A 12418-nucleotide genomic window follows, 5' to 3' on the forward strand; every position below is an offset into this window, starting at 1 on the left:
GGATTCCGAGTCTGATCGGGCCGTCCTGGGAGAAGGAATATCCTTCGTTGACCGTGAGAGCTTGTGATGGGCTAAGTTGGGACACCCCTGCAGGGATTTGAACTTTCGAAAGTCGTGCCCGTGGTTATGTGCAGATGGGAATTTGTTAATGTCCGGTTGTAGAAAACCTAAAACTTAACTTAATTAAAATGGATCAACAACGTGTGTAGCCGTGATGGTCTCTTTTCGGCGGAGTCCGGGAAGAGAACACGGTCTGGTGTTATGCTTGAACGTAAGTAGTCTTGGATCACTTCTTGATCATAGATTCTTGAACGTGCTTTGCCTTCTCTTCTCGCTCTCTTTTGCGTAAGTTAGCCACCATATATGCTAGTGCTTGCTGCAGCTCTACCTCATACCTTTTATCTACCCATAAGCTTAAATAGTCTTGATCGCGAGGGTGTGAGATTGCTGAGTCCCCGTGACTCACAGATTACTTCCAAAACCAGATGCAGGTGCCGATGATACCATTCCAGGAGATACGACTGAACTCAAGTGGGAGTTCGATGAGGACTCAGGACGATACTACGTTTCCTTTCCAGACGATCAGTAGTGGAGCCCAGTTGGGGAGATCGGGGATCTTATGCATTTGGGTTGTCTTTATTTTGGTTCCATAGTCGGACTTTGATTGTATCTGGATGATTGTAATGTTATAATTATGAATTGTGTGAAATGGCGATTGTAAGCCAACTATGTACCTCTTTCTTATTCAGTACATGGGATGTGTAAAGATTACCCCTCTTGCGACATTGCCTACAATGCGATTATGCCTCTAAGTCGTGCTCCGACACATGGGAGATATAGCCGCATCGTGGGTGTTACAGACGTGTTGTGGATGAATCTACTGATGTGCCCTCTACTTCTGATGTGTCATCTTCCTCCTCTCAGCCGACTTATGGTCTTCGTTTCGGCCTTGTCCACCCCCTGATCCATATTGTCCTTCTCGCTATGGTCTTCCGACCGTTGTTGAGCCGACTTCTTATCGAGATGCTATTGTTCATCCTGAATGGCAGTTTGCCATGGCAGAGGAGATTGCTGCCCTTGAACGCACCGGCACGTGGGATCTGGTTTCTCTTCCTCCCCGTGTTCGCCCCATCACTTGTAAGTGGGTCTATAAGATTAAGAGTCGCTCTGATGGTTCTCTTGAGCGTTATAAAGCTCGTCTTATGGCTCGTGGCTTTCAGCAAGAGCATGGTCATGATTACGATGAGACCTTTGCTCCTTTGGCCCATATGACCACAGTTCGCACACTTCTCGCCGTGGCCTCTGTTCGCCACTGGTTCGTGTCTCAGCTTGACGTTAAGAATGCTTTTCTTAATGGTGAGTTGCGTGAGGAAGTTTATATACAGCCACCACCTGGGTATTCAGTTCCTGATGGCATGGTTTGTCGTCTTCGTCGCTCTCTCTATGGCCTTAAGCAAGCCCCTCGCACCTGGTTTGAGCGTTTTGCCTCGGTTGTCACTGAAGCTGGTTTTTCACCCAGTGTTCATGATCCAGCGCTTTTTGTCCACCTTTCTGCTCGTGGCCGCACTCTTCTTCTTCTATATGTTGATGACATGATCGTCACCGGCGATGATCTTGAGTACATTGCCTTTGTCAAGGCTCGTCTCAATGAGCAGTTTTCTATGTCTGATCTTGGTCCACTTCATTACTTTCTTGGGATTGAGATTACCTCCATCTCTGATGCCTTTTTTATTTCCCAAGAAAAGTATATCCAGGATCTTCTTGCTCGTGCGGCTCTTAGTGATGAGCGCACTGTTGAGACTCCTATGAAGCTTAATGTTCACCTTCGTGCTACTGATGGTGAGCCCTTGTCCGATCCGACTCGTTATCGTCATCTTGTTGGGAGTCTTGTCTATCTCGCTGTCACTCGTCCGGATATCTCCTATCCTATCCATATCCTAAGTCAATTTGTTTCTTCTTCCACTTCGGTTCACTATAGTTACCTTCTTCGTGTTCGCCGATATCTTCGTGGCACGATCTCTCACCATCTCTTCTTTCCTCGTTCTAGCTCATTACAACTCCAGGCCTATTCGGATGATACCTGGGCTAGTGATCCTTCAGATCGTCGTTCACTTTCTGCTTACCGTGTCTTTTTTGATGGTTCTCTCATTGCCTGGAAAACGAAGAAACAGACTGCAGTTTCCCGTTCGAGTGCAGAGGCTGAGTTGCGAGCTATGGCTCTTCTCACAGCAGATGTGACTTGGTTACGCTGGTTATTTGAGGATTTTGGTGTTACTGTTACTGCACCTACTACACTCTTGTCAGACAGTACAGGTGCTATCAGTATTGCGCGAGACCCAGTGAAGCATGAGCTTACCAAGCATATTGGTGTTGATGCTTTCTTTGTGGGCGCTGGTGTGCAGGACCATGTTATTGCTCTTTAGTATGTGCCTTCCGAGTTACAGCTAGCGGACTTCTTCACGAAGGCTCAGACTAGAGCGCAACATGGATTTTATCTCTCCAAACTCAGTGTTGTGGATCCACCATGAGTTTGAGGGGGGTGTTAGAGTTATATTTATGGTGGCCTTTGGCCTTTTGCATTCTGGCCTTTGGCCTCCCCTGTACATGTATATATGATGGTGTTTGCCTTCTGATAATACTAAGTTGCATATTTTCCTAACAAAGAAGACGCCCAAGGCTCGACACACGACGATGACTGAGAGTGCGCCAAGGATACACTCTTAGTCCACCCGCAAATGAGTTGTGAGACTGTTAGAAGCTCCCACTCGCCTGTAGTAGCGGTGAAGTGGTAGCAAAAGGTTGCTTAATGGGCCGGGCAGGTTGGCTCGCCTGTGCGAACGAGGGTAATTTGACGCAAAGAGCTCTCTTGCACCTCTCGGGTCCATCACCGTCAATCGGCTATCACCGCTTTAAAATTCAGGGGCGGCAAAGAAAATCGCTAAAAGTGAACATGAATGGCCCAATAGAGCTGTGGCCAACGAAAGCTTGCATCGCCTTCTTGCCGACATGCGATATCCATCCGTGGTGGTGGTAGAGCCACCTGCCAGCCTGAGACTGAGAGCATGCTTGGATACGTTTTAGTCCCATGACTAAAAGTAGTGGGACTAAAATTTGCTAGTCTCACCCATGCTTGAATCCAAATACTAAAGAGACTAAAATCTAGTTATTGAGCATTTATTATCCTCCAAACCCTCCAATCCAGAACTAAGGAGAGGAATTAAATGAGGAGAGAGAGAGCTAATACATATTTTAGTAGGTTTCCCATGACTAAAAGATTTTAGCCTCAAGACTAGTCCTAGCCTCTCTTTAGTCAGGGGTGCTTGGAACTTTAGCCTCTAAAAGAGACTATTTTTAGTCAGACTAAAAATAGTCCCTTGTATCCAAGCACCCTCTGAAAGCGCAGTTCTCCATTCCATCCATCGTTTGCTACCACTTCACCGCTACTACTACAGTACCATTTTTCTATCTGTTAGTAGCATCTGACAGTAGGCACTCGGCACGTGCTCAATCGGCGCCACTTTGATCTGTGCACCTCGTATTTTTGAACGAGGTGACCAGTGAACTGTGATGTAAAAAAAAAAAAACTGTGATTCTGCCAGGAAGGCACCGCATCTGGATCTCTCGCAAAGGGAAAAAAAAGTCCGCAACCGCAAGCATCATCCAAAGGGCAACCCTGCGCAGCATATACCCATCCTGTAGCTACAAAACGAACCTTCGATGCAAATCCGCAGAGTGCACTCCTGGAAAGCGGTCCTGCTCTTCGGTCGAGCGGCTCACCGAACTCCGCCGACTGATCGCATCGCCTAGATGCCTCCGTGGCACCGAACGCGACGCCACCAAGACACAGGTGGCGCCGGGCACGGGAGCGGAGGTCAAGGAAGGGCAACACGTGACGAGCCCTTTCCAACGCGCAGGCGGGCGTCGTGGCCACACGCAGCAGCGCGCGGCCTTTGCGTGTCCCTGGACAAAGCGCGCGTCCACCGTCCCGGCGCCGGACCCGAACGCTGACGGACGACGCCGCCAAAGAAAGAAAGTTGCAGCCGGACTCGGACGACTCTCCCTGAATCAGGCGTACGCCGAGTTTGATTCCAAACTACTGTATTTTCTTCCCGTACATGACGACGATCTATTCATCCACATACGTGGCCTGTCGAACCGTGTTTAATTATCTGTACCATCGGTATTTTGCGGACAAATCGTCGCAATCTTTTTATGCCAGTTGAACAGCTGTTTGAGATGAAGAATACGTATTGCAGTGTCAATTTTTTTTTGAAGCTAGTGTCAAGTTAAACAAGTACTATATTTGTCAATGCGCTGGGCATCCATGAGTGCCACTAGAGGCCTGATCACGCTTCTCCTTGCTCGGCGTGGTTATTCTCGAGCCTACCAACAGAGTGGTTAACAAATCAGCATGTGCCACGCGAAACTCTACCGTGCCGCGTGTCCGGGCGGTTTCCGAATGCTCTTTTTTTTCTTGATTAAATAAAGAATGCGTGCTTTTTCTCTATATCGTGTTTCTCATTTTTTTTGCTATAAGCGGTACTACTGCAAGTAAGAATTATTTTTTGCGGGGGAATTAGTTTCCCCTTTATTACAAAAAAGTTAAGCATTGATTATTTGTAAATAAATCAGGTTTGAAGTAAATAAATCCGACATTTTCCTATGAAAATTAAAATAAATTTTACTAACCAATGCTGTGATCTCACAGTTCCAATTTATGCCCTCCGAAATAATTTCCCTTTCCACCACAAAAAAAAGGTCATTTGCAAGCTGATAAAACATACTAGTACGCAAACAGCTAGACAAAAAAGAGAATCATAATTCGCATCAATGGCAACAGACCCCACTTAAGATATTTTATTTTCGCAGTGAGGTATCATCCGTTAATAAGTTCAAAATCGAGGGCACAACCGTCATATCCGGCACCACCTTCTTTCTTCTAGCGATCTCCTCCGTGCCTCTTCTTCCCCTCGAGGACAAAAAGAGCCCCGAGAAGAGAAAAAAAAAGCAGGACTCCACACACCTGTGGGCTTCTACTGCGAGTCCGGCAGTTTCTTCTCCTCCACGCGAAGGCGGAATCGCTCCCACGTCTCGAGAGAGCCCCGAGCCGGACAACTCTCCCACCGCGGTGGCGGCGCCGTCGGCAGTCGCCGACGATCGGCGGCGGCGGCGGAGATGTTGGAGGACCAGGTCGCCTTCCTGCTGCAGAAGTACCTCGGCAACTACGTCCGGGGGCTCAGCAAGGAGGCCCTCAAGATCAGCGTCTGGAGAGGTGAGGAGCCCCCGCCCCCGCCCGCTCCCCTTCCCTCCCTCGCCCCCGCACTCGCTTCAGTCCGCTCTGCTGGTTAGCTGGTTCAGTCCGATTGGTTCCTCGCGGGTGATCAGGGAAGCGCTCGCGGCTGATTTTGGCTCGTTTCTCAGTTCCTCTGCGCGGCTTTGCTTGTTGCTGTGAGTAGTAATGTTTCTAGTAACAGTGGTGGATTGCTGTGGAACGGCTGTTGGGAGGTCGAACCCGAGCTTAGTTTGGTGCGCATACTTCGTTTTGGTAGGCGGCGTCTGGGCACTGTCTGTTGGTGTTGCGTCGTGTTTGTTGTGAATGGTGGCAATGGGGATGGCATTGTTGCGAGCTTGAGCTGGTTACTGTAGGTGGAAGTTGATTTTGGATGCTCCGAAGCAGTCACTCTGTTCCCCCTCATCACAGAACTCTTTATTCTTCATTTATTTCCGCACATCATATTTTGATTGCCGAGAGAATATTCATGCAACAAATACATTCATGTTGCGGTATGCCCAGCTAATTGGGTGTTAGGATTTGATGGGCGTAATGGGTGGGCATTGGTTATATATGTTCGGAGAGGATCCAACATTTTTTTTCATATTCCAAGTGCTTGTACTTGCAGTTGTAGTGTTGAGACATTGGGCGGTGTTGTGATGGCTTACTGTATTTTGTAGAGCTTACTTGGTGGTAATTCACTGGTTGCATCAGCTAGAGCCTAGAGGGCTAGTGTGAGCCTTTACCTGTTGGTAGATAGTGTAAATATGCCACTGATGTTCCTGAGCATATATACTCATCTCACTTGGTCAAATATCTCCATTTAGCCACTCAAGGATACCCCTTGAACTTACATGTTTGCAATAACAATGCATATGGCTGAACCCTGAAACTCTGGATAACATATATCCCTGAGATGCTGCTGTGCAACCAAATATGCTTAGCGTTGTAATCTTAGTACCAAATGTGTCTGTACCACATGGAACAAACTGCGTATGTAAGATGTATTTCATTTTGAAGCCAGGCACTGTATTTTGACCATGCCTGTCCTATTCTGCTGATCCTCAAATCTGATTGTCTGGAACACGGTGATGGGATACACTCATCTGGACTCTGGCCAAAAGAAGAGAAACATGATTTTATGGTGGGTCATCCTATCAATGGCAGAGCTACGGGGTGGGTACGAGAGCTGGCTGCTGACACTGAGCCATGCCATGCCGTCTACAGACATCGGCGAGGCCCTGGATCCCATCCTTCAGCACATCGCGTCCCCTTTTACATGCCCATGTCAGATGATTTTTGGGAGGAGAATGTGATATATGCATTTCCTGGTCCCCACTAGTGGAACTTGCTTTCTCAACCAACAATAGAGAGTCAGGAAGACAAAATATGAGTCAGGGTATGGTTCACTTAACTGATGTAGGTTGTGTGCATAAAGTCAATGGAATTGATCCTCTATTATCAGTTTTGTTAAAAGTAGCAAAGTTTGTGAAACGGAGTGTACACAGTCAAGTCATACAAAGGACTTACTTATCGCCAATTCATGGAAGAAAATCTTGTGATATTTGGAAGCTGTAGAATTAACTGGTGCTGTAGTGGAATTGGGCAATGGGTGTGTCTGCTGGGCCAAACATTTGCTTCAGTGGTTGCCATGTTGAGATGATTGTGAGCCAATACACATTCTACGCACACACGCGTGCACATGTGTTCTCCTTCTGCTGGCTATAGTTCATTTCTGTTAATGATATTGGCCATCTTCTACTTCATGTGTTCTCTGCAATACTATTTCAGGTGATGTGGAACTCACAAACATGCAGTTGAAGCCTGAGGCGCTCAATTCATTGAAGTTACCTGTGAAAGTCAAAGCTGGTTTCCTTGGTTCAGTTAAGCTCAAGGTCTGTAGTAGTTACTTAGGTTAGCCGCATCATTTTGCCTTAATTGTTGATGTCTTTTTTTGTGTGATATGATCGAGTATGCTAAAGGATGATTGCATAAATTATTATTAGGTCCCTTGGAGCAGACTTGGCCAAGAGCCAGTTTTGGTTTATCTTGATCGTATTTTTATATTAGCTGAACCAGCAACAGATGTTGAAGGTTGCAGTGAGGATGCTGTCCAAGAGGTCAAACGAACTGGAGTTAGGGTGAGCAATTTGTGACACTAGTTGAGTTATTCTGGCAGTTGTTGCCTGAACTGTGTATTAGTGATCTACTGTTTATTGAAACAGGAGATGGAAATGAAATTATTGGAGAGCCAGCAACAACTGAACTCCGAACTGGTACGTGTTGGTACTTGGCCTTTTTGTAGTTATGTGTATATTTGTGTACTGTGATGATGAACTACCTACATGGCTTGGATATTCAATCTAACCATGTTTTGCCTGCTGTTGTATGGGTTGGGACTTGGGAACCGACCATGTTAACATGATTATGCTTTATTAAATTTTTGACTCAAACTTTTCATCATCCCTGAAGAACTCGTCATGGCTTGGGTCTTTCATTAGCACTGTGATCGGAAACATCAAGTTATCCATTGGCAATATTCACATCAGATACGAAGACATAGAGAGGTACTTCAATTTCTGTTTAGTGGATGTATCTTTCAGGGTGCATATAAGAATACCATGAATTTTTTCTGTAGCAATCCAGGCCACCCTTTCGCAGCAGGTTTGGTACTTTCGAAGCTGTCAGCAGTTACTGTGGATGACCATGGGAAGGAAACTTTTGCCACTGGTGGAGATTTGGACCGAGTGAAGAAGGTATATATTCTCCTAACTTCACAACATTTTGGTTCAGTCATTAATACTGGTATACAAAGTAATACACAAGGTCTACTGGTTGCTTCTGCGAATCCAGACTTCCATTTACCCATGGATTATTCTTTCCTAAAGGGAGGTGAGGACTGGAAACCACTTTCTATGGCTTCTGAATCGCAGAATAGACAGCTATTGTGGACAATACTAGGTGTTAAAGACGAGCAATTCAAACTACTTATTTTCTCATACTGCGTTGATTCTTTACACACATTATTCTGCACGTCTAGAAGGGATAATGTGTTGATGTTAACAGAGAATGCATCCTTCAAGTTACAGAAAGATTGCATATTCCTCCCTCAGATTCATTTACTGGGCCTTCTGTTTTGCTTCTGATAGTCGTATTTATGATTCTTGCATTTTGATAGCTTATATATGATGGTTTTGCAGTCTGTTGAACTTGAGAGTCTGGCGCTGTATTTTGATTCTGATAGCAGTCCTTGGAGCGTGGATAAACCCTGGGAAGATTTACTGCCTTCAGAATGGAGTCAGGTAGCTTACAATTGTATTTGCTAATAAATAAATGTAGGGCTTGAGGGTAAAATTCTGCATGTAGGCAGTTGTCTATTTTACAATATCTAACTGGAAAGCTACATGGTGAACCTTGAGGGCCAGATACTGTGCTGTACTGAGGCATTGGAGGACTTGTGCAATCTCATTGTTTTGTCTAATATAATTTTATTTTCGCTTGATGAATATTTACTGGTTCACAAAATGTGTTTCAGGTTTTTGAGTTCAGAAAGCAAGATAGTTCTAGTACTGCTTCAAAAACTCACACTTACATATTAAGACCTATATCTGGCAAAGCAAAATATACAAAGGTACACATTGATGAAGCGAAGAGAAGCGGACAGGCATTGCAAAATGCTGCTGTTGATTTGGATGATGTTACTTTGTCTTTGTCGAAGGTTTCTACTCTTGGCCAACCACCCCCGTCTTCTTTTAAGTGACAAAGCAGCAATGCTAATGGTAGACTGGTTTCTTCAATTCAGGATGGCTACAGGGACATCTTGAAGATGGCTGATAACTTTTCTTCTTTTAATCAACGGCTGAGATATGCTCATTATCGGCCATCTTTACCAGTGAAATCTGATCCGAAGGCTTGGTGGAAGTACGCATACAAAGTAGTGACTCATGAAATGAAGAAGGCAAGGTATATGGGCTCTACACACCTTCTGCGTGGCTTCCACTTTGTGTATGGATTATGTGTTATTGTTTATCATGTATAGGTATTTTGTTTATCAGTTTATAGTTATGATATTCTCCTACATAACAAAGGATTGTGTCTGCATTGTGGAGGAATGGTCATTTATGTTTGGGTTGACTTAACAGGAATCCCTACATGCCTACTGAAATTTTGTTTTAATCATGATGAGACTAGCATTCAGTGTGAGCCGATCAACGTACTGATAAAACTGCACTTCCGTGCACACAGTGAAACATATATGTGGAAATAAATTGAGCATTAACAAAGGAACCAAGCCACATCAGTTGCCAAATTTCCAATCGAACCTTATAATATTTTTAGAAAATCAGGGATCCTTCCCTGCCTTCGTTCTATTTAAGTGAAAAGTCCCAGTATTACAATTGATTTTAGGTATTACGACATTATAGTATTATCCTTTAGAATACTCATTGGATAATTCTGTTTCGTGAAGCACCCTTCATAATTAATTATATATATTCGATGTTGAGTTCGGCCTATTGACTATATGGTGTAATGTTACATGGTGTACTTTTTTTGTGCCTGATTTTCTCATTGGGTTTGTGTTGATATATCTCGTTAATGCAGTGGAAGTCTATCTTGGGAGCAACTACTGAGAAACGCAAGACTTCGAAAGACATATGTATCTTTATATGCGTCCCTTCTGAAGTCTGACATGAGCCGTCCGGTTGTTGAAGATAATGAGGAGATTAATAGTCTGGATCGTGAACTAGATATGGAAGTTATTCTGCAATGGAGGTAGTACGTTTGTTCTTTGAGACATGCTCTATGAAGATTATCTTGTAGATATTCACCGTTAAGGATTTGTTTCAGAAGTTCATAATAATGTGGAAGGAGGTCTATCTGAATACTGATATGTTCCATTGGTCCTTCTTAAAATTACTTCATGTCTGACATGTAAACCTCATGTCACATGATATTGCTACTATCTTGCATGCAACTGTTGCATAATATCTCTTTTCGAATGCGCTGTTCATTCTTTCCGAAGTTGTTCTTTCTTTAAAGACATATCTGAACCGTTGAACAATGCATGCACGGTTCTGATGTACAATGAATAAGTTTCGAACCACTGAGGAGAACGAACCATAGAATCATCTAATGAACATTGCGCAATATGGCTTTTTTTTTTCATTGAATTTGAGCCAATGTAGTTTCACTCCAATTGTTTCAACTGCATGATCCTCTATGACTTGCTCATTGGTTAATATTTATCTTTTTTTCCTTTGTGAAGGATGCTGGCCCACAAGTTTGTAGAACAGTCAGCAGAAAGACAGCATGCTCAACAAAACAAGAAGCAGTCCTGGTGGTCATTTGGATGGTCTGTCTGATCTATACAAACTCACATTCGCTGTATTGTACAATTTTGTACTAATTACTTCTTCTGCATATAGGACTGGCTCTTCGAAGGATGATGGAGACTCGAAGAGTTTTAGTGATGAAGATTGGGAAAGGTTAAATAGGATAATCGGGTACAAAGAAAATACGGAGTATATTCCTGCTCAACAAGATATGAAATTGATGCAGTTTTATTTTGAAATACGCATGAAACATAATGCATCAAGGCTTATCATTGATGGTTCAGAGTGCCTTGCTGATCTTTCATGTGAAGATTTCCGCTGTAACTTGAAAATGTATCCAGAGGCAAAAGTTTTTGACCTGAAGCTTGGTTCCTACAAACTTTTATCTCCATATGGCCTGCTTGCTGAGGTTTTACCACTTTGTTCTTCTAATTTTACCTTTTAGATATTATTCAAATCATTTATGACTGAACGATATCATTATATGTCTTACCAGAGTGCAAGTGTTGTTGATTCTCTTGTTGGTGTCTTCTCCTACAAACCTTTCGATGAGCAACTGGACTGGAGTTTTACAGCCAGGGCTTCTCCTTGTTATATAACTGTGAGTTATAGTTATCCTTTAAAAACCTCTGGTGTGCACATGCTTGTTTTACCCTTTGATGATCATTGTTGTTGTTCCGGCAGTATTTGAAAGATTCCATTGACCAAATCGTTGCCTTCTTCAAGAGTAGCCCTACAGTTAGCCAGACCCTTGCACTGGAGACTGCTGCTGCTGTACAGGTATATACTCATAATTCACTTGAAGCACGATTTGTTTATATGATAATATGATTGATTCTTCTGCATCTCTTCTATTGAGTAACCATATCTTTTGATTTGTGAAGATGACATTAGATGAAGTGAAACGCACCGCTCAACAGCAAATGACACGTGTTCTAAAAGATCAGTCCAGGTTGGTATGAATTATTTTACTACTGAAAGAACTATTCTTTGGTGGGCACCAGAACGATACTATAGGATACCAATTTTTAAGGGATTGTGGGCTAAACAAGATCTTAGCGGTCTTCTCGGTAGGTGTCTATTACATGGATCCTGCATAGGAGGGTATGCATATTGAAAGTAGGGTGAGCAAGCGACGCTAGGACCAAAAGTCTTATGTCCTGGCTTCTTCTCTTTATTCTCTCGAGGGATTTTAATGGTAGGTGGAAGATCCAAATCTAGACGGGATTTAAACTAGTAATGACGATGATGCTCCTCGAGTTCGATGTATCAGTCGTGCGTCTTGAGCGGTAGGGTTGGTTGTTGTGGCTTCAGCATAGCTAGTGTTTCACAGCGCTCTCTGGGTCTTTAAATATGCGCCTTGTCTTGGACGTTAAGGCAAGATCTCCAAGTGCAGCTCATAGACGACTCTGACCTAGGGATTGAGATCCTTAGTTGGTTGAACTTTGGATTCCTCGCGGTGCCTTCCTCATCCAATATGAGTCCTAGCCCTGTAAAATGGGGTACTGTTGTTCTAGAAGATCCCCTTGTACTCGTATACAGATATGTTATCATATCTTATACAGAAACGTTTTTTTAGATGTATTCTTGTATATTCGTGGATTGGTCTCTCAGAATCCTATTTTTCATAGAGATATCTCTTTATTTGCTCTGCCGGTAATCGTTGTTGTGAGTAATGACAAATGCTTATTAGTAGCCATAACCTAGCAATTAAATTTGGAGTTGTCTCTTTATTTGGCCCATACAGCTAACCATTTTCATAGAGATGTCTCTTTATTCAGCCTATGAAGCATATTCAATTGCAACAAGGGGA

General features: G+C 43.7%; 1 protein-coding gene across 1 annotated transcript in view; it reads left to right on the forward strand.

Moving 5' to 3' along the window:
* Positions 1-4969: 4969 nt before the first annotated feature.
* Positions 4970-12418, forward strand: part of LOC123052093 (uncharacterized) — a 34212-nt gene continuing 26763 nt past the window's right edge. Inside the window, exons 1-15 of the mRNA XM_044475179.1 lie at positions 4970-5272; positions 7064-7167; positions 7279-7413; positions 7498-7548; positions 7745-7839; positions 7911-8028; positions 8473-8574; positions 8808-8990; positions 9075-9235; positions 9875-10045; positions 10539-10625; positions 10699-11014; positions 11102-11206; positions 11290-11385; positions 11490-11557. Coding sequence (XP_044331114.1) covers positions 5176-5272; positions 7064-7167; positions 7279-7413; positions 7498-7548; positions 7745-7839; positions 7911-8028; positions 8473-8574; positions 8808-8990; positions 9075-9235; positions 9875-10045; positions 10539-10625; positions 10699-11014; positions 11102-11206; positions 11290-11385; positions 11490-11557 — 1889 coding nt within the window. The 5' untranslated portion in view covers positions 4970-5175. The remainder of the gene's footprint in view (positions 5273-7063; positions 7168-7278; positions 7414-7497; positions 7549-7744; positions 7840-7910; positions 8029-8472; positions 8575-8807; positions 8991-9074; positions 9236-9874; positions 10046-10538; positions 10626-10698; positions 11015-11101; positions 11207-11289; positions 11386-11489; positions 11558-12418) is intronic.

The sequence above is a fragment of the Triticum aestivum genome, chromosome 1A, assembly GCF_018294505.1.
Source record: "Triticum aestivum cultivar Chinese Spring chromosome 1A, IWGSC CS RefSeq v2.1, whole genome shotgun sequence".
Taxonomy (NCBI): Eukaryota; Viridiplantae; Streptophyta; class Magnoliopsida; order Poales; family Poaceae; genus Triticum; species Triticum aestivum.